This window comes from Haemorhous mexicanus, chromosome 10 (genome assembly GCF_027477595.1).
Source record: "Haemorhous mexicanus isolate bHaeMex1 chromosome 10, bHaeMex1.pri, whole genome shotgun sequence".
NCBI lineage: Eukaryota > Metazoa > Chordata > Aves > Passeriformes > Fringillidae > Haemorhous > Haemorhous mexicanus.
In genome coordinates this window covers 1,776,464-1,796,923 of record NC_082350.1, presented here as the reverse complement: position 1 = coordinate 1,796,923, position 20,460 = coordinate 1,776,464, and the positions used below count along the sequence as shown (strand labels likewise).

The 20,460-nt window shown below is 42.3% G+C and overlaps 1 protein-coding gene across 1 annotated transcript; it reads right to left on the bottom strand.

Annotated features, from left to right (window-relative positions):
- Window positions 1-2,667: 2,667 nt before the first annotated feature.
- Window positions 2,668-19,588, bottom strand: RBP1 (retinol binding protein 1). Its single transcript, XM_059854904.1, has 4 exons — window positions 18,273-19,588; window positions 17,477-17,655; window positions 6,119-6,220; window positions 2,668-2,941 (listed from the first exon to the last, which is right to left on the bottom strand). The coding sequence occupies exons 1-4, from the start codon at window positions 18,343-18,345 to the stop codon at window positions 2,888-2,890; spliced, it is 408 nt and encodes a 135-aa protein (XP_059710887.1). The 5' UTR covers window positions 18,346-19,588; the 3' UTR covers window positions 2,668-2,887.
- Window positions 19,589-20,460: the final 872 nt, after the last annotated feature.

Sequence of the window (20,460 nt, the reverse complement as noted above, 5' to 3'; positions counted from 1 at the left end):
CTTAGCCATAAGTATTACCAAGAAAAAACAATTACAGGGGAATTTAAATAAATAATTTCATTGCATGACTGCAATTCTGAGGGCTATCATCCACAGCTGTTGCAATGCTGGCACAAGAATTTACATGGACAGAGAGTATTATTCACCTGTTTATCACAGGGGAGTGCTTAAGTCTTTGTGAGTAATATCTTCTGGGTACTTTCTGAAGTAAAGCAAACCCCAAAACTTTAGAAAATTGAATTGGATGTCTGTTACAGCACATCTGGTGCTACTCCCACAGGATACAGTACCATTGAAATAACAGAGTTCAGAAAGTTTACCATCCCTGCTGTGCTAACTTTAGACTCTACAGTGGCTGTTTCTGAGCCTCCTTTTCTCCATGCTGTGTCCCTGCCCATGGCAGGCAGGTTGGATCTCCCAGGGCACTTCCATCCCTGGCCATTCTGTGACTCTGGGGTTCCATATCAGACCAGGCTTCCAGCTTTCCTAAGCAGGATTAATAACAGTGCACGTTTCAAACAGCCTCTGGTTAGAGAGGATGGCAGCATTTGCTCCATTTACAGGTCTGGACTGTCCCAGTCAGCACTGAGTCCCTGGGAAGGCAAAAGCAGGGCTGAGTAGAGGAGCTGCATCAGAGCAGGGAGGGGATGGTCCCAGTGCAGAGCAGGGAGAGGGATGGTCCCAGTTCAGAGCAGGGAGAGGGATGGTCCCAGTGCAGAGCAGGGAATGGATGGTCCCAGTGCAGAGCAGGGAAAGGGATGGTCCCAGTTCAGAACAGGGAGAGGGATGGTCCCAGTGCAGAGCAGGGAAAGGGATGGTCCCAGTTCAGAACAGGAAAGGGATGGTCCCAGTGCAGAGCAGGGAATGGATGGTCCCAGTGCAGAGCAGGGAAAGGGATGGTCCCAGTGCAGAGCAGGGAAGGGATGGTCCCAGTGCAGAGCAGGGAGAGGGATGGTCCCAGTTCAGAGCAGGGAAAGGATGGTCCCAGTGCAGAGCAGGGAAGGGATGGTCCCAGTTCAGAGCAGGGAAAGGGATGGTCCCAGTTCAGAGCAGGAAAGGGATGGTCCCAGTGCAGAGCAGGGAAGGGATGGTCCCAGTGCAGAGCAGGGAAAGGGATGGTCCCAGTTCAGAGCAGGGAATGGATGGTCCCAGTGCAGAGCAGGGAAAGGGATGGTCCCAGTGCAGAGCAGGGAAGGGATGGTCCCAGTGCAAAGCAGGGAGAGGGATGGTCCCAGTGCAGAGCAGGGAAAGGGATGGTCCCAGTGCAGAGCAGGGAAAGGGATGGTCCCAGTGCACAGCAGGGAAAGGGATGGTCCCAGTTCAGAGCAGGGAAAGGGATGGTCCCAGTTCAGAGCAGGAAAGGGATGGTCCCAGTTCAGAGCAGGAAAGGGATGGTCCCAGTGCAGAGCAGGGAGAGGGATGGTCCCAGTGCAGAGCAGGGAGAGGGATGGTCCCAGTGCAGAGCAGGGAAGGGATGGTCCCAGTGCAGAGCAGGGAAAGGGATGGTCCCAGTGCAGAGCAGGAAAGGGATGGTCCCAGTGCAGAGCAGGGAAAGGGATGGTCCCAGTGCAGAGCAGGAAAGGGATGGTCCCAGTGCAGAGCAGGGAAAGGGATGGTCCCAGTGCAGAGCAGGGAAGGGATGGTCCCAGTGCAGAGCAGGGAAAGGGATGGTCCCAGTGCAGAGCAGGGAAAGGGATGGTCCCAGTGCACAGCAGGGAAAGGGATGGTCCCAGTGCAGAGCAGGGAAAGGGATGGTCCCAGTGCAGAGCAGGGAAAGGGATGGTCCCAGTGCAGAGCAGGGAAAGGGGTGGTCCCAGTGCAGAGCAGCAGGAAAGGGATGGTCCCAGTTCAGAGCTGGCTCTGCCCTGGTGATTTCCCCACTGACTGAGTCCCTGAAAATGGCTGATAACAGCTGTTACAGGAGACTCCTGGAATTCCAGGTTACAGCTGAAACTATGTGAATTTAAACCTTTTAGAATTTGATGTGACCTGGTGGTGCTCACTGTATCCAGTGTGTTGATGGACTGAAAATCTGGCAGTATTCTTCCCCTCACTAAGGTTTAATCAGTGTTCTGATTTCAGCTTCCAGGCCAAGGCTCCCAGTCTGCACCAGAACATGGACTATGATGGGCATAAAATATCTGCAAATGATACAGTACAAAGCAATGCTGGTCTCATCATCTATGTGGTGTGTGTACAGTTACAGACAGCTCCTAGCTATGACCTTACTCTCAGTGTCTCCAGAACAACAACAATAAAAAAATGCATGGGCAGATATTGGCTAAAGCATTTGGAAAAGCATTGCCCTTTAGCCATGCTTCTGTAAGCACTGTTTTTTCCAAAATCTTGATCTATAAATTTACTAGTTTTGAGAAATCAGATTTTTATTTTTGATGGAACACTTCCAGTAGAGATCTGTTTCACCAGAGCCAATGGTAACATTCTTACTGACTTCAGTAAATTCAGGATTTAAGTGCAAGCTGCATCCTACAGCTCTCATTTGCTTCCTTTAAACTGCAGTTCACCATTTTAAAACAAGGCTAAGGCTCTGAGAGGGTGATGTCTACTGAGAGTAAAAAACCAGCTTACAAGGTCTAAACCTCCAGCATCTTGTTTTATACCATACAGTCCTTTTTTGGCAGAGTCAAGAATTATGGTATGCACACATTTAGAGAGTTTAGTATCTTTAATTGGCATTTCTAAAAATAGCTTTATTTGTAGTCATTTTTTTCAATCTCTAAAAATATTTTATTCCAACTCTATGGTTCTAATGTGATCTTCATTTCTGTGTTTGCTCTTGTTCCTGAGGATGCTCAGTACTAGCATTTGGAGAGCTGCTGGCAAGTCAGTAAATTCTATTGTTCTTCACTCCTGTAGCAGCAGTAGCTCACTGCACCTTCTTAAAGACCTGCTTACACGTGACTCCACACACTCTTATTTCCTAGGAAGAGAAAATAATTAGAAACCACAATTTAATTTTTACTTAGGACACAAACTTTGTGGATTCATGTGTAATCCAGCTGAATTTGAATCCATGATTTTCTATTAAAATAAATTGGGAGGCTTGTACATATTTTAGGCTATTTTTCATCCTAAAAGAAAACATCTGTTTTGGGTTTGTTTTCTGCTAAAAGGTGGAACAAGGGAAGTTATTTTGGGATCTCAGATCTTAAAGGGCCAAATACATTCCTGGTGCATCATTCTTGATTTGCAGTGAATAATATGCAACTGCTTTAGGCCTTTGGAATGGGCATTCTCTGTTTTGGACACATAAAGCAGTGGGGATGGATTTGCCTCCCCAGCTCTGAATCTCTGTGGTGACAACTGGCAGGTCAAGCCTGCAAATTCAGAAATCAGGCTCACTTTAGCAACACAGAGCTCCTGGCTACCAAAGGCAGGTGGCTGTACAGATTTGCTCCAGGCCTGTCCACCAGCAGAGCACAGAGGGTTTGACTGAGCCTGAGCACCCTGGATGCAAAAAACTGATTCTCTGAGTTCCACAGGAGCTTTGGGAGCCCCCCCTGCTGATCTCTGCATCTCTGTGAGCTGGGCAGGAGCAGGGGCAGAGTTCCCATCCTGGGCTGGGATTTGTGAGGCTGCTGCTGCTGTTTGCCTGTTCATCCATCCCCATTCCTGAAACTCCTCAGGCTCCACCTGGGACGTGCACACAGGTGTGTGCCTGGGGCATGTGCCTGGGGCAAGGTTTAGGTGCAAGAAAAAAGAGTGTGGAAGCTCTTAAGGGACATGAAGACAGTGTTCATGCATGACCTAGCAGAAGGGATACACTTTCCAGTTCAAGATGAGACTTTTCTAAAGCTCCCAGAATATTTTAATGAAGTTATGCATATTTCTTATGGGGGACTTTGATAAAATTACTTTAAAAAACCTTAAACTAGGTCAATAATCTTAATTGACATATGTTGCTCAACCCCAGTAAGAGAAAGTGCTTCATGCTGAGTTGGTGGAACAACAGACTGAGGCAGTGACTTTGGTCAGGACCTGTTCTCTTCACTCCTGCAGAGGTAACTCAGAAGAAGGTGTGTGCAATAATGGCTGAGAGATTTGCTGACTGTGACAAAAACTATGGAGCAGAAGCAATCAGTACAATAGAAAAGGGCAATAAAACTCAAAAGGAAATAGGGAATGGTCAAATAAGTCACTCACATAAAATAAAATCCAAAAGGAACTACAAGGTACAGACCACAGAATGAGATGAAGGAAATAGGAAGTGATAAACTACTAAAGGATGTGGTCCCACTTTCTGCAGAACTGTGAAAAGAATAAATTAACACTTGGCTCATTGTGTAAAGTTCAATAGGATCACAAAGGTATTGAAGTATCCATTCTTTAAAGGTAACTGCTCATTGTATTAAAGCTCTATCAAAAGGACAGGACCTAGTAATCTTAGCTGGTCAGAAATGAGATACTAAAGGGGACTCCACTGTACTTTTAATGGAGAGAGCTGCATTGACAAGGATTAGAGAAATAAAGAGCTCATCTTTTGAAATCCATGAAATAACAGAAGTGAGAAAATTGAAAGATCGAGGAGTGGGCTCTAAAATACTTGGTTACTTCCTTTGCATGCATTAATTTTGTAGTGACTCTGCACACATGGGAGACAGATTGTGGTAAATCTTCCAAGTGCCAGTGAGTGAATGCATGAGCTGGCAGGTACGATCCAGAATTCCTCCCAGCCTTCTGAAAAGCAGCATCAGAGAACTCAGCTTACCCTGAGCGACCTAAACTGGCGCTAGACACAAGTATTTGAGCAACAAAATCTGAGTTTCTGCCTTCTAAAATCAACCTCCTGACAAGGGCGAGTCCAGAAAGTGCTCTGGGCATGGAGGGCCAGGGCCAGGCTGTATGGCCAGAGCAGGAATCAGAATAAGGAGAACAGAAACCAGGGCTGAAGGAACTGCTGTTGGGGCCAGAAGATGGGAAGAGATAATGCCTGGGAGCTAGCAAAGGCCAGAAAGCAGGTGCCAGGCCAGAGAAATCCAAGTGCAATGGGTGCCATTGTTTGTGTGTGCAGGGGAAGGCGCAGATGTAGGGCTGCCCTCAGCCTGTGAGCTGAACTTGGGGCAGGCACTGGATGGGTGCTGGACCTGTCCCAGCAGAGCAGCTGGGAGGGCTGTGCAGCTGCCATGGCCCTGCTGTGTGAGCTGGGAGGGAGCAGTGTGGAAATACTGACAGGGGCTTCTTGGAGGGAGTGTGCCTGCACAGGAAATTTGGGCATCTCCTTTTACTGCTGCCTCCCCTCCTCCAGGTGAGCCCATGGCCTCAGCCATTGTGTCCTCACTTACACAACAACCTTCTCCTGCCTGTGCTGCACCAGGGCCAGGTGGGGAGATCTGTCATAGCCATTCCTCTCCTCAGCTGCATTCTGGAACCACCAACACTTCCTCAAAATCATGTTTAGTAATAAGGGGCTTGAGGTGCTTCTGCAAGGGTTTGATAACTCTGCTACTGATTTGAACATTTAGAATATATCCATTTAGACTGCTGAATGCTAATAGCACTGCACAGTGAGGAGAAATGGAGGCTGGAGTTTATTATCCCAGCAGGATCACTGCCTTTTACACACGCTGATGAGAGAGTGAGGATGCTATAAAGAGATATAGGACAAAAGAACAGGCATCTTCTTTCAGGTCCTGTTAATTTAGAAAGATAAAAAGGATGATCTGAAAAAAACATCAATTTCAAAAGCTTAATTGCCATTTTAGTTCTCTAGGCTATAACGTAGTGCAGCCTGTAATTATTTTTAAAGAACAATTGTGTATTTTTTCCTTGTTTTTGGGGGCTCTGTTTCACAGCTCCCATACTGAGCATTTTACAGACTGTGAGGGACATTCTGGTAAAATCTTCCTCATGTGAAGATTTCAGCCTGGTGAGTCTGGACAGACACTGAGCACAGAAAGAGCATTCAAAATGGTAAGGCTTTGAAAGGGACATAAAAACATAATGGCTCCAAATGAAATTGTTGCTTTAGAAACAAGTCAAACGCTGCACCAGTACCCAGTGATGTCCAGGTAAGCCAAAATGACACAGCACATTCCCTGCTGTGTTACAGCTAACCGTTTGAATGGAGGGGCATTCCAAACCTCTTGCATGATCTTACCAGGTGCATTTCATCTCCTTCAATCCACTGGGTCCAACCACGGCCCTCCTTCTCTCCATTCTGCACACACAGCAGCTTATCTCCGTCCCAAGACACAGTGGTCTAACAAAACAGACATGGTTGGGATTACTGTAATATTCTCTGATATGATTTGTTTCTGTGAAGCAAAACTTATCTCTAATGATGAGTGTATCTCATAAAAAGAATGATTGGATAGTGTTGTACCACTTAGGATAATTACCTAAGAAATGAGCTTGAATAGAAAGTTGCTGCCCAACTGCCTGCCATAAACTGGAAGGATGAGATAAAGCAAGGAAAAAATACCATCAAAACCATTGTGTAAAACACACTCCTCTCTCCCTGCTGAAAAATGCAGCAGCAGAAGGGCCCTTCAGCCTAACACTCTATGTGCAAAAGGAGAAGAAAAGTTAAGATCCAGTTTGGTTTTTTCACCCTAAGAATGACTCCCCAGCTGCTCTACCTGAGAACAATTCCCATTTCCTGTGGATGAACAAAGCTTTTGAATACTGGGCTGGCTTTTCCTCATTCTCAACCTGCCTTCCTTCACCCAGCAGAGTGGTTTGGAAGTGCCAGCAAGCTGGGAACTTTGCAGCATCCTGCTTTTTGCAACTGAGGCTGGGGAACTTCTCGAGCCAGGACTGGCAGAGTAAATCAAGAGTCAGGTGCAATAATCCATACTGCACTTGTGTGAATATTGGTGCTGCCCTGGGGGTTCAGGAAAACCTGATTTATAGGATTCCTTCACTGAATGACAGTGCAGCCTGTTCCCCTGGTCAGCATTTACTGACAATTTGCCTTTCCCATCTCCCTAAGACAAAGAGAAGCAACGCTCTGTAAAACGTTTAAAGAGGGAAGAGTGGTGACAGTTTGTGCTCCATGAGGATAGTTTGACATTAATATTAGCACATGGCCTGTAAATCAGCTTGTTTGAAGGCACTCTGAGGACTAAACAGGGAATTGATGTCTACCTTGTAAAAGTCTTCAGCCACTACTTGCTTGAGCAGTCAGATACGGAGAGATGAAGAATTCTGATCTGTCATTAAAGGACTATTCCTGCATCCATCCTGTGTGGCTCCTAAGAGAAGAAGTCAGCCTACATTCTTCCTTCTGGTAATTAAACCCAGTTCAAGACTCAAAACCTATCCAGTCCTATTTATTTAATCTGTGTATGTCACAAACAATTCCTAAATGATACCCACGACAGGCACTGCCTTTGAATGAGTGCAGGCAGCAGCCTCCTCCCCTGGGAAGCTTTAGACTAAACCAGCATGGAAAATGAATCATTCCAGAGTGCCAGGATGGATAATCATGGGCAAGGCAATGGGATTGATCCCATCAGTCTGCCTGCACCACATGGGGGCTCTGAGAAACAAACTCACGTGTCCTAGCTAAAAATCTCTCTAATTTAGAAAATGCACTCACAAATTCTTCTGTTCTCTTCTGTAAAGTGATGTATTTAAACCAAGCAGTAGATAACATTTTATGAAACCATATCCTTTTAATGCAAAAAATGCTAATGCAGGAAGGAACAACAAATTTGGGTAAAACTGTAGTTAATGGGGTCACCATAACCTAAATCCTCTCCCATGTCTGAATCTGCACACATCCACTGAAGAGACAGAAGATAACAAACTATAGGAGTCAAAGGGAATAATGTTTAATTTATAAGTTAACATCTATAACTTAACAAATTCTATAAAATGAACGTAACAGACAATGAATGGTGAGTTGTAGATGTGAGGGATACTGTGGAATTAAGCATTTGTATGTGGAACTTTGCTTAGTAACTCCACTTATTTATATCCATTGAGTATTAGCTCAGCAGAGTTTTATCTTTAGTCTAGCTTAATGGTTAAATTTGGTGGGTTTAGATGTGAATTCAGAGGCAAAACACCATGATAAAGTAGGATCCAACATTATTGGTCCTAATGTTCAAAGTCACTTGAGAGTATTACACTGACTTAGTACACTTGGGGGAAATAGAGAAATATTTGTAGCAGCACAAGGAAGTGTTAACTTTTTAGCCTCCAAGGGTGACTGAAATTGTTTCATCTCAGAAAACAACACACTTTTTTCCTCAGGATTTTTTGTTTTTCCAGTCAAGATTAGAAATTGCTTTTTGCAATTTGGTGATAACCACGAAGAGTCTAAACCAACAGACATTAACCAAGCTGTCTTATCAGACAATATTCTCAGGTATCCTCTGCCTTCCCTTTGAGAAATATATAATACTGAGGGATATGAGTAAACCACACAGTTCCTGATTTCTGTACTTAGCTGTTTTCCTCTGAAGGTTATAAAGGGTAGAATACATTGCAAGAGAACCTAATGTCATTTTCTTTGTTAGCAGGAAAAAAGCACTTTAATCAGTGGCATCTGGATCCTTTCTTTAGGTCAAACTGTAATGTCTCAATGTGTCTTTTATTAAACTAGTACACAAAATACAAAATTCTCTTTTAACTCAGATTAAAATACGTCCTGCCACCTCAAAAACCTCTACTGAGACACACAGTGAGTGTTAGCTGAGGTTGAGGCTGCTCTGGCTGTTAATGTGCACTGGCTGCTGCCAACATCCCACCCTCTACAACACCTAAACCAGAGCAACACTTGCTTTACAACATTTTCAAATATATGAATCAGAACATAAAAAAAATACTCCAGAAATACTGTAGAGCAAATGTTGTATGTATAATCTCTCTTGCTGTATCAAAGAGCAAGGATTTATATTTGAGGACTGGCTCAGGATCTTGCCATGGCATAATCAGGAGCTTGCACACTGCTAAGGTAGCTCTGTGTGACCCTCTGGTTCCTCCTGGCACACGCTCCCAAGATAAACAAACACTTGACCTTTTATGTAAAGCTACTTTTCTCAGCAAAGTATGCCTTTGTAAGGAGCCTTGTTTGCCCCCATTTTGGTAATACCATTACCTAAGGGCTGCCTGATTGCAGAGCTGCTGCCACCTGCCCAGAAGGATGGAAAATCCTCCCCAGGGTGGGGGACAGGGCAGCCCAGGCACTCAGCTCCTGCTGCTCATCCTCCTCCACAGGAGGGGGACAGGCAGTCAGACCCAGGGGACACTGCAGAGCTGCAGCTTCCAGTAACAAAACTAACCAGCTGAAAATGGAGCATTTCTCTAGAGCTGAACTCTGCCTTTTTGGGCACCTTGTACTACTTGATCATAAACAGCAGCCATTGTTTATTCCTTTCAACTACACAGTACATAATCTAGCTCACCATAAGCAAGCTTGACCCTTGCTTACTTACCACCTGCTCATACTTAACTCTAAGATGAACACTTCCTGGGCCATGTGCATGTAATTCTGGAGGAAAATTCAGCAGAGAATGGTGATAGGTGCAATTAGTCAGCAGTTTTATCAATAATACTAAAGGAATACCAGAAAAGGGGATGGAGTGAGGTAAAAACCTGGGAGTCTTGCCTCAATTTAACTCCTCCTAAAAAATCCAACCACCAACACTGCACATTTTTCAGGTTATGTACACTTTGTTCTTGAGGTGCAATACTAGAGAATGGAATTCTTCTGGGAAGTGGAAAAGCCTCTGAAGCCTGAGAACACAAAAAATGTTCAAATTTTCTTTACTCTTATGGTATGGTTTCTGTAGTGTTTCACTTTTTGTGTACTTTGATATTCTCCTTTTATTCCTTAGGCATCCATATACTTTTGTTAGTGATTTAATCTCTTTGTGTTATAAAATTTTAAATTCATATGCACAGCACCGCCTGAATCTTCCTGAATATTAAAGGTGGAGGAAATGATAATTAAAGAATTCTCATTACTGTTTCCAGTTATGAGGCAAGGTAGATTTATTAAATGAAATATTTGGTAAGCCTAAACAAATTCTTGACTACATATCTGCTTTTGTTTTTAGTAGCAGCAACTGTAGTGAAATGCTGCACAATTTCAGCTTCCAGTGGCAAATCATCCTGATACACAGGCAGAGACAGTGACTTTTGTAATTTACTGAAATAGTCATCAAACATGTGATCACAGTACTTTGCATTTCCCACCGAGGTCTAAGTGCAAAGACATTTTGTGCTGGCTCTGCACAATATTTCTCATTCCCCTGCTGGCAGTTCCTGTGGGCCTGCCTGGGTCAGGGGCTGCAGCTGAGGGTGCAGAATGGATTTTACAGACGAATGGAAGAAAATAACTTTTATCCAAGTAGTTCATGAACATTTTTTGTTAATTCTAGATGGATTTTTGACACATTGCCTTTACAAGTATGAATTGCAGCTCCCACCTTTCATCAAAAATATGTTATTGATTTCCTATCTGTAGCACAAACACAGCAGCATCAGTTCTATTTTTCTCTTGCTTCCCTCAGTGCTGTCTCTATATATGGAGCACCAAATGACTGCAAAGCCAGGCATGCACCACACTCCCTGCTCCATCTTCAGCCAGTAAGTCCCTGCCTGGGAGGATGACAGCCCATTTTACAACTGTAATTATGATCTAAGAAGGATTTAAAAGTGGAAAGTAATTTTTTTTTAGGTCAGATGAAACAGAAAAATCCAATTTGAGCTGTGTCTTGTAAATAACACCAAAGAAAATATCCTAGAACTTTTGATCAAACACAGCCACATCTCCAGCAAGGTATTTAACAACTTCTCAAGATAAACCATTTCATCTGTACTAAGTATCAAAGTGATATAAAAACCTCTTGTAAGCAGCTTTTTTGGGGAAAAAATGAAGTGTCAATAGAATAAACTGACGTTGATGTCCCAGACAAAGTCCAATAGCAGTGAGAGGGAATCCTGCCATGTGGTCACTCCCCATGGCCTCTGTGCAGGAGGCTGCTCCAGGGGCTACACCCATGGGCAGCTTTGTCCCCTTCCCCTGAAACCCCTTGTGTCTCATCACATCTGCATCTGGAAGTTCAGCAACAGAAACTACAACAGAAGCAAACCCAACAGACCAATTCCTGGAAGGATCCCTGCCCTTTATCTCCAGATTCTGGTGCTGGCCAAAGGCTGAACCTATCTAGCCACGCTGTAGCTCAGCCATGGCAAAGTGTCCTTTGCTTCTGTCACTGTCAGCATCTCCAGGGGCAGCACTGCTAGAGAAGGGGCTTAGGATTGGATTGAAAAAATTGAGATGAAAGGTAAGCTGCAGTCAGATAGGATCAGATCCTAAATGTTCCAACTCCTTGTTTTGAATCCTTGCTCATAAGAACAACAGAGCAAAGCAAAGACAAGATATGTTCCAGGGAGTAGGAAAGTGAAGATGCAAAGCTCTGGGCTATGCAGCTGACAATATATGGGGGGAGGAGGAGAATCAATACTTTAGACAGTGCATACTGTTTTATTTCTTAGGAATGGTGGCTTTTTTTTTCTTACTGAAATAAAATTGTACACAAGTAATACAAAAATAGGAAAACTTGTGTATATGCCATGCCAGAAAAAAAAGTAAAACCCATCACATCCAATTCACTCTGTGCAATGATCAGAATCGATTCTAAGACACTTACTGTTTAAATTAATGGCTACAACTGATTTATCCCCTGTGTAATTTTGGCAAGATTCAATTGTACATAACACTAATGGTTTGTCATTCAAAATTGGATTTGTTAAGTCTGGTTCTCAGCTTTTCAGCAGATTCTGACTGCTCTTTCTCCATTCATAGTTCTCAGAGCTTTTAGAGTTCACAAACAGCTGAATTGCTAAACCTATCCAAACCCACTTTCCCTGAAGAGCTTGCTTGTGCTAGCAGCAGTTCTGTGAATAACCAGCTCCAAACTTCTAATCAGCCTCGTGGTTTAGACAGGAATCCAGCCCTGCAAAATGTGGAGTTTATGACAATTATATGGCCAAAGATTCCAATCATCTCATTGCTATCACCATGCAAATGTGCTGAGCACATCACTTACAGGCAGGGACTAATGCCCAAGGAGCAAGCAGGGTGGGACAAGGCAGGAAAAAGGAAACTGCTCCTGCTCACTGAGGCACACACAGAGGGAACAGAGTCCATTCTGACAGAGCCTGAGATGGGCCCAGGATGGACTTCTGCTCTCTGGAGCCTCAGAGGGTTGACTGGAGGACTTTTCTCCATCTCTTTTTGAGAGCAGTTTGTAAAGGGCCAGAATCACCAACAGAAAACTATCATAAAGTCTACCTCTTTTAAATTACACCTCCCTTCCCCCCAAAATAAAAAAAAAAAAATCAGGGATTATGCCAATGAGGAGCTGGGGAAAGTACAGTACTGCAAAGAGACAGGAGGCACTGAATCTGAGAGAAGATCAGCCCCAGAAACAATGATTCTAGAACAATGCTTGTTCCACCAAAATGTATGAGAAAATACTTACAAGCCCAAAAGAACAGCACTGGAAGGGTAAAGAAATAAAATCAGCTAAGCTAAATCAGAGGGATCAAGTAAAGTCATATTGCTGAGCTGGCATCATACTAGACAGGCACTATTTATTTTGAATCTTCTCACTCTGTGGGAGATCCCTCCTGCAATTCCTTGTACTGGAATGTTGTTTGTTGGTTGGTGTTTTTCTGGCAGCAAAGTCTTAATTCCCAAGCCTGCTCAGAACTAGATTAACAGCTGTGAATTCCATTTGTGTGACAGAGGAACCTGCCTAAATAGTTAAATAAGCTTCACAAACCATGTGATTTTGTAATAGGGCTTTATTCTGACCTTGCAGTGGTATAAATCAAATTATGGCCAGAACAACTACCTCCACTGCAGTTTTCCTGAGTACAAACCTGAGAGGAAACAGTGTCACATTGGCCACATTTGTTAATTAAAACAGAGCCATGATCAGTTTTGAACAACTTCCCTCCCTTCAGCAGGACATGGCACACTCAGGTGTCTGTGAACAGTCCTTGTGGGGCTGTTTCAAACACTGACTGACATTTCACATGGTAAGAGGAATTCTAGATCTGATGTGGGAATTCCACAACCCCCAAATCCTCCTCACCCTACCCCACCCCAGCAAGTCTTAACTAGGACTACAAGTTCTGTTAGTTCCAATAAAGGAAACTGAAACACCCACTTGATAACTTATTCATGGTTATATCCCACTTGTACTCAGGTTTTGATAGCTAAATGGTTAAGATGTATTATTTTCCACATTCAGTTTAAAATTCTTGCATTTTCTGTTTCCCAGTTCCCTGCCTTTGTCATTTCATTTCCTGCTTCAATGGAAGAAGAAAATTACTGTACCAGAGAGCACAAGGTTCTGAGTTACCAAAGCACCTCTCATATGCTTGGACAGATACTCAGTTATGACACAACTCTTCTCAGCTATCCAAGCAACTCTGCTCTTCTATATTTAGAACATAAAATCTTTCTTGATTTTTTAACATCACTTGCCCTTAGTTTCTGTCAAAAGAGATTAATTCCGCATAAGATAGATTAATTAATAGGGTAAGATAAAGGAATTCAGTCTTTCAAATGCCTGAACAGCAGAGAATAATTATAATGCAAAAGCTTTCTCTGACTTTAGTAGCAGAATCATTAGAAAACTAAAAGTTTTAAGAAAGTGATTTTTGCATCTGAGTTACCCAATTTTCAATCTGCTTTGTTTCATTGGATGCAAGGCTTGAAAAGTGAAACTTCAGCCTTTGTTTTAGCATTTGAAGGTTTTTCAGTTAACTTTTTCATAATTTCTTTACTAAACAATAAGTAAATTACACTGTGAAGGTACAGAAGGCTTATCTGCCTTGTTCCTATGTGCTGGTACATATTTCACACTGTAGGTGTTTCACCAGCTTCACTGGCTATCACTGACAGTGGAAAAAGGACTCCCATTTATCAGCACAACTATCTGCTGATAAATGAGAGATACTTTCAGAGATGGTTTTGGATTAATTGTTTCAATAGGGTCTTCCTCTTGCCTGCACAGTAAATTTTTTCCGCAGTAATGTTTATGTATGTGAAACAAAGTTTCATACTTAGAGCAACACCTGAGATGCTAAATTAATCACAACTTGAGATTGTAGAAATTCCTTTAAAATTGAGATTTCATTATGAGACTGGAGCTTCACTGAGAATTAAGACAGCAGGATCAAAGACTCAGTGTGAGAAATACCAAAGCCAGAACTCTCAATTTAACTTTAAATTTCTGTCTCAGTACATTCTCCATTTAATAATATGTTGCCAATTAAAACTATGAACAAACTCTTCAAAGCAGTAGAAACTTGACTACATGCTCCAATTCAGATCACGTGAGAAAAAATGTAACACAAATTAATGTTCTAAACTTCCTTCTACACCATCCAATGTACAGCTTGGAACATTTGCAAGGAATGAAAGATGCTCCTGAACTTTCATTTTACGTTTGTACTTGAAGCTGCCAAGTTTTTAACAACCCTAGATAGCTAACTATGATTGAAGTTGCAGAAAGGTCTTTCACAAAATTGCCAAGTGAATAGATTTTTATCCAGGAGATCCAATCCTCGGTGGAAAGCCTGAGGAGCATTGATACCAACTGTCATTCGTGATCTCTCCTGTGCTCAACTATCCCCTATCCCCATCTTTGGTTTTGCAGAACACAGAAACTGCATCTTTACCTAAACTGCAGGGCTTTAGAGTTTCCAAAGTCACAAATTTTCACTTCCCAACAGAAACAACATCCTAAAGGACCTGATGTCACCAGCTGCTGTTCCTTCTATCCCTCCAGTGAAGTCACCCAAAAACATGTGCATGCAAGAAAGCCAGGCTGAGGGTCAGGAGAAGGACAAACTGAAACTGCTAAGGTTTAGCCTTCTCAATTAACTCTCTGATCAAGCAAGTTCAGACAGGCTCCCAGGAGTGACTAACTACAAAAATGAAAAAAACCCTAACTGCAAAGGGGGAGAGGGCTTGCACTATCACAAGACTATCAAGTTCCAAATGTCAAAACTCCAACATCAAAAATAAATATCAGAAAAACTTTTTAGCATTTCCTGCTCATGGACAGCATTGATTTGGAATTACTGTAGTTACACTCTACCCTGACTAGCTCAAGGATATGTTTTACAACTGAAAGGTGAACACAATTTCAGTGAATTACACATAGGATCTAACCCATCCATTGTGCTGATATTATTTTTACAGATATGTTAACTCTGCCTAGATGATATATTCTTCATTAAAAGAAAAAACAATCTATACATCCAGGAAGGATTAATTCTAAGGTTTTGTTAGTTTCCAGATGATTACTCTGCTGTATAGATTAATGTTTAATGTGTAATTTGTCTTATCCATGTTACTTTGTACTGCTTATGTATCGAGCTCCTTGGATAAAACTTGCCCCATGGTCTACTCAGTCCACAATATAAATCACAATAATTGATTCACAACCTTTCCCATTACACAGGCTGCCTATTAATGATTAAGCCTTTTATGGCATGCAGTTCCACAGGCTCTACATGAACAAATGGAACACCAAGAATGATATTTAACATTTGCTTTTATGGTGGTTTTCTTTGTAACACCACACAGGGAGTGGGCCAGTACCTCTTATAAGCTCCATGACTCTTCTCTCGCAAGACTCCTTCTGCACTGTTGGAGTAATTTTACTGCTCAACAACTGCAAATTTTGCCTGACATTATGGTAATCAGATTTGAACTGAAGTCACTTCAGCAAGACAGACTCTTGTACTGTTTTGTCATTGACAAAACAGAGGTCTCATGTAGAAATCTTTAATGAGAAAATCGAACTATAAAGCATGATGTGCTGCTACAAGGCAAATGGAGCACCAGTGGTCAGTGACCGGGACTGTCCAGCTACAGCTGGAGACACAGAGAGACACAGAGATCTCTGGGGGGTTTTGTGGAGTTACATCCCTAAATCCTTCTTAAAAAAACCCAGTCAGAGACAGTGACTACCCCTGGTTGTTTGGGGTTTTTGTCTGTTTGTTTGCAAAAGGCAGGAAGCTGCTGATACCTTCTGCTTCCAAGGCTGAATAAGCATTTCCCACTAAACAGTAAACAAGAGAAATGTTTGAGAAACCTTTGAAAGTAGGCTGAACTAGCTTCTATGTCAAATCAATCAACTGTTGTAGTGACTGAAATTCTCTCTCTCTAGTTTCTTTTTTCTGGTTTAACATTTTGAATCCTTCCCTTATCGCTCAATTCAGCAAAACAGGGTAGAGAATTTTGGTTTGTTAAAAATAATAAAATATTATTTCTTTCCACCATGCAGAGGATGGTTTAGTTCTCCTTCAGATGGGAATTAATGATATTCAAGTACAGATAATGCTTACACATGGACAGTTCTGTGCACACACAAACCTTTGGAGCAGATGTTTTGAACATTGCTATCTTTGATGGTAATTTAATCAACACAGTCTTCAATCTTTTCTTGGGCTCATAACTGTTCAGTGAATCTGGACCTCAATATCCTAATTAAGAGCATTCCAAGAACCAAAATCACAAGATGCCATTGGGCACTTTCCTAAACACAAATGCAGCTGCTCCTTCCTTCCATGAATGTTGTATTCTGTACTCCCATTAAACTTGTACCCTCTGGAACAAGGACAACAGAGGGATTTGCTGAGGCACTCAGTAGCCAACCATTCTTTTTCTCTGGTTTTCACATTTCTTCCCTTTCCTGCCACAATCAGAGCAAAAGCAAATTTGCAAATCTCAGTGTGAGAGAAAAGTATAGCTTTCAAATAGCACTATCTTTCTCAGGATGTAAACCTATTAATTCTCTTTTATGAGATTTCTCCTCTAGAGTCGCTCCCGAGATAATTTTCTTTTATTTGTCAACTTCCTAACTGTAGAATATTGCCAGTGTCATGCTGCCAAACTAATAGGTGAGAACTTGCTATTCTCAAGCTTTTCCTCTGTAAATTGATATTTATCAGTCCTAAATTAAAAAGCAAAAAGAGCTCATAAAACAGAGCTATTGTAAAACAAAGTCCCCAGTGTTTGCTTATTCATTTCAGTGAGATTTGTTCCAGTGGGCTAATTAAGTGTGTACTCTAATAAGAACACCCAGGCAATCTTTAAGCACTTGGCCATTCTAACACAGGAGCAGTGCCTGACCTTGCAATCAGTGGATTTCCTCTACTGTAAAACCTTACTCATTAAAGAGGTTCTGAAAGTGACCCTAGATGTCTTTTTGACTAACAAACATCCCAGTATAAATGAGCACAACTTCACTGAGGTTATTATTCATTGATTGATAAAATTGCTTTGTGCTCCTGATTAAAATTAGCATTCCTCTAATCTAAAGGCATGCTCAAAACTGTAGGTACCTCTTGGCAAACAGAAGTACAGAAATAATTTCAGGACTAGTCACCAGGATGGTTAAAAGATGTGTTCTGTGAAAGGCCTCAGGTTATCAATATTCATTTTGTCCATTGTTGAAGTTCTGCTTCTTACCATGCACTTGCGATCATCCACCCCAGATAAATCCTCCTCAAACTCCTTTCCTACATCAAATTCCATGATGTAGTTTCTAAAAGTGCTTAGTGTTTTAATGATCATATGATCCCCATTCTGAAGGATTTCTTTGTCAGGCTTTAGCAAGTTTGCTATTTTTCTTACAGCAACATTTACATCTGAAAAAGAAAAAGAGTTATTTTTATCCAGGAAAGCCTTCCACAAGAAGAAGCTTGTCGCTTCTAGGGAGAACTGAAATGAACAAAGATAAATAGATGTCCAAATCTTTCAAACCAGCCTTCCCATCCAGAAAAAAGATGTAACCTAATTCTTATAACCTAAATAACTTAATGTTTCAATTTTCCGATTATGTGAAATCTATAAAAAATAGCATTTGTATTTGACAGTTAATAAGGCCTCCAATATTCCTATAGAGATACTAACACAACATCAAATACAAACACACAGAATTGCATTGAGATCTACACTGAATCTTTATTAAATATAAAAATTTTACTGCTTTTCAAATTATAGGAGATTTTTATGTTTGGAATCCACCACATACCTCTTCAAGCTATGTAGTTTAATGTCTGTTAATGTAAGCTTCAAGATGGTAAAAGGTAGAGGCTGCTTAAGGCAAAACAATTTTGCTTAAGGCAACCCTTAAAGTGCACTTCTGAAAAAAAAATACTTTTCACAAAAAGGACTTATGACTGTACAAGAAAAAATAGATTCACATAAAGAATAAGACAGGCAGCATTGATTATTCATTCAAGAAGTTTGAAGGGAACCTTACCCAGTGCTTTCAGATACTCCTCAAAATTGTCATTGCTGACCATTTTCCAGTACCCATTGAAGTCTGCAGGCATCTCTGCTGCAGGTGATGGTCAAAATCACTGGCTGAGAGCTGTGAGTTGATTCTGCACCACACAACTCACTGCCTTGCTTTGTGGCAGGTTTGAACTCTGGTTTCTTTTATCTCTTTTTTAGACCAAGGAGCTATGCAAGTCCTTCTAATCCGATTATTGTTGAAGTGCTGCTTTTAAATCCTTCTACAAGGCTGAACCTCTGAGATTTCTAACATGACAGCAGGATGACTTGATTTGAAACAAATGAAAGATTCACCTTTCATATCACTGTGTAAGGGAAATCCGTTTTTACCATATTACTCTTCATTCTTCCTGCCACTCAGAAAAAAAACCCCTTTCAAATAGCTTTAGTTTAGGATATTAGCCAAAACTAAAAAAGTGCTTGTGTCTTTTTTGAGCCAAATTGTTCTTCTTGAATAGATTTCAGCTACTTTATGCTTTCTTTCAAGAAAACAATCATACAGACACTTTCAGCCAAAGCCATTTGTGTCTGGTATTCCTCTAACTTGTTCCACAAGCTCCTGAATCCTAAAGAACCACCCTGGGAGCTGCTTGGCCAGCTGGGGGCTCAGAAGCACCAGTTAGGTGGAAACTTGTACTGGGAAGCAGTGGTTACTCCGTACAGTGATAAATGCTGCATGAATGTTTTCAGTTGAGGAGCACTGGAAGACAGAGGGAGCATTTATAGAGTTCTGTACTCTCTGAAAGTGACTCCTGTCAGAAATTAGAGACACTCAATCAGCATAACAGGCAACCAGCAGAGAGGAGCATGGATTTTCCCCACTAACATCAGAGCTCAGGTACTGAGCCTCTCAGATGTTTGCAGATGGTACAACTGTGGAATTACATCCCTAAAGCCTCTACTGGATATTTTATCTACTCTGGGGCTTTAGCAATTACTTGCTCTTGAGAAGACTCTGGAACAGAGAAGAAAAGAAACCCACTTGTCTTAGGCTGCAATGCAAGATGTAACCAGAAGTGTGTATTCTATCACCATCTGTTAAAACCAGGTGGGGCAGTTTTCTTTATCTCTCCCACAGCCAACCCTCCCTCCAGGAGATCTCTGCTGTCCATGGCCACTGAGTGTCCCTGCATGGCTGATCAAATTCCAGCATCCCATGGGGAGATGCTCCGCCCAGGGGAGGAGCCAAGCATTCCTACCTGGATCCAATCTGCCCTGGGAACAGCCCAGCAGCCTTTGCCCACTGCATTCCCAGAGGAGCAGCTTTCTGCTGCCCTGCATTCCCAGAGGGAGAGCAGGCCCACCTCCAGCAGCCCTGGAGCTGCAGAGGAAAACTCCCCCCTTGTGCAGGATCCCTGCTCCAGCAGAACCACAGCTGGCACTGCAGGAGGGCTGAGCCCCCTGGGATGGGACTGTGCCACCACCCTGAGCCCCCCTGGGATGGGACTGTGCCACCACCCTGAGCCCCCCTGGGATGGGACTGTGCCACCACCCTGAGCCCCCCTGGGATGGGACTGTGCCACCACCCTGAGCCCCCCTGGGATGGGACTGTGCCACCACCCTGAGCCCCCCTGGGATGGGACTGTGCCACCACCCTGAGCCCCCCTGGGATGGGACTGTGCCACCACCCTGACACACTGTGGGGCAGCTCCTATTCTGACCCTGTCAGTGTTTTCATACTACTACATTTTATTTTCATTTCCCTATTAAGTTGTAGTTTTTAGGTTTTTTTTTAATTTATTATTTATACATATTAGTAAAGAACTGTTACTACTACTCCCCTATCTTTGCCTGAGAGCCTTTTAATTTCACATTCATATTAATTCAGAGGGAGGGAGTTTGAAAGACACCTGTCTTTTCAAACCAAGACACCGCTTTAAATGTGGGAATGAGGACTGCCTGTCATTTGAGAACCTGGAGCCTTAGAAGTGGCAGCAGTAGCACGTGCATTTTTTAGTACTTGCATGGAAGAAAGATTAATTTCCATGTTTTGACCAAATCACCAAAAATCAAAAAATTTATTCAGGGTCTTATAAAGTCAAAGTTTAGAGGTAATATATATTTAAACATATCTCTCTCAAGTTATGGTTCATTGTATTTTGCTGGTTTAGAACAGTAAGGATTGCAGAATTACAAATTAGGAAAGTACTATA

Excerpts from the sequence above, each read along its gene's own strand:
- RBP1 (XM_059854904.1), bottom strand. The coding sequence starts at position 18,345 with ATGCCTGCAGACTTCAATGGGTACTGGAAAATGGTCAGCAATGACAAT. Across the intron at positions 17,656-18,272 it reads GGAGTATCTGAAAGCACTGG|ATGTAAATGTTGCTGTAAGA; the intron begins GTAAGGTTCCCT and ends TTTCTTTTTCAG. Across the intron at positions 6,221-17,476 it reads TGGATGATCGCAAGTGCATG|ACCACTGTGTCTTGGGACGG; the intron begins GTAAGAAGCAGA and ends CTGTTTTGTTAG.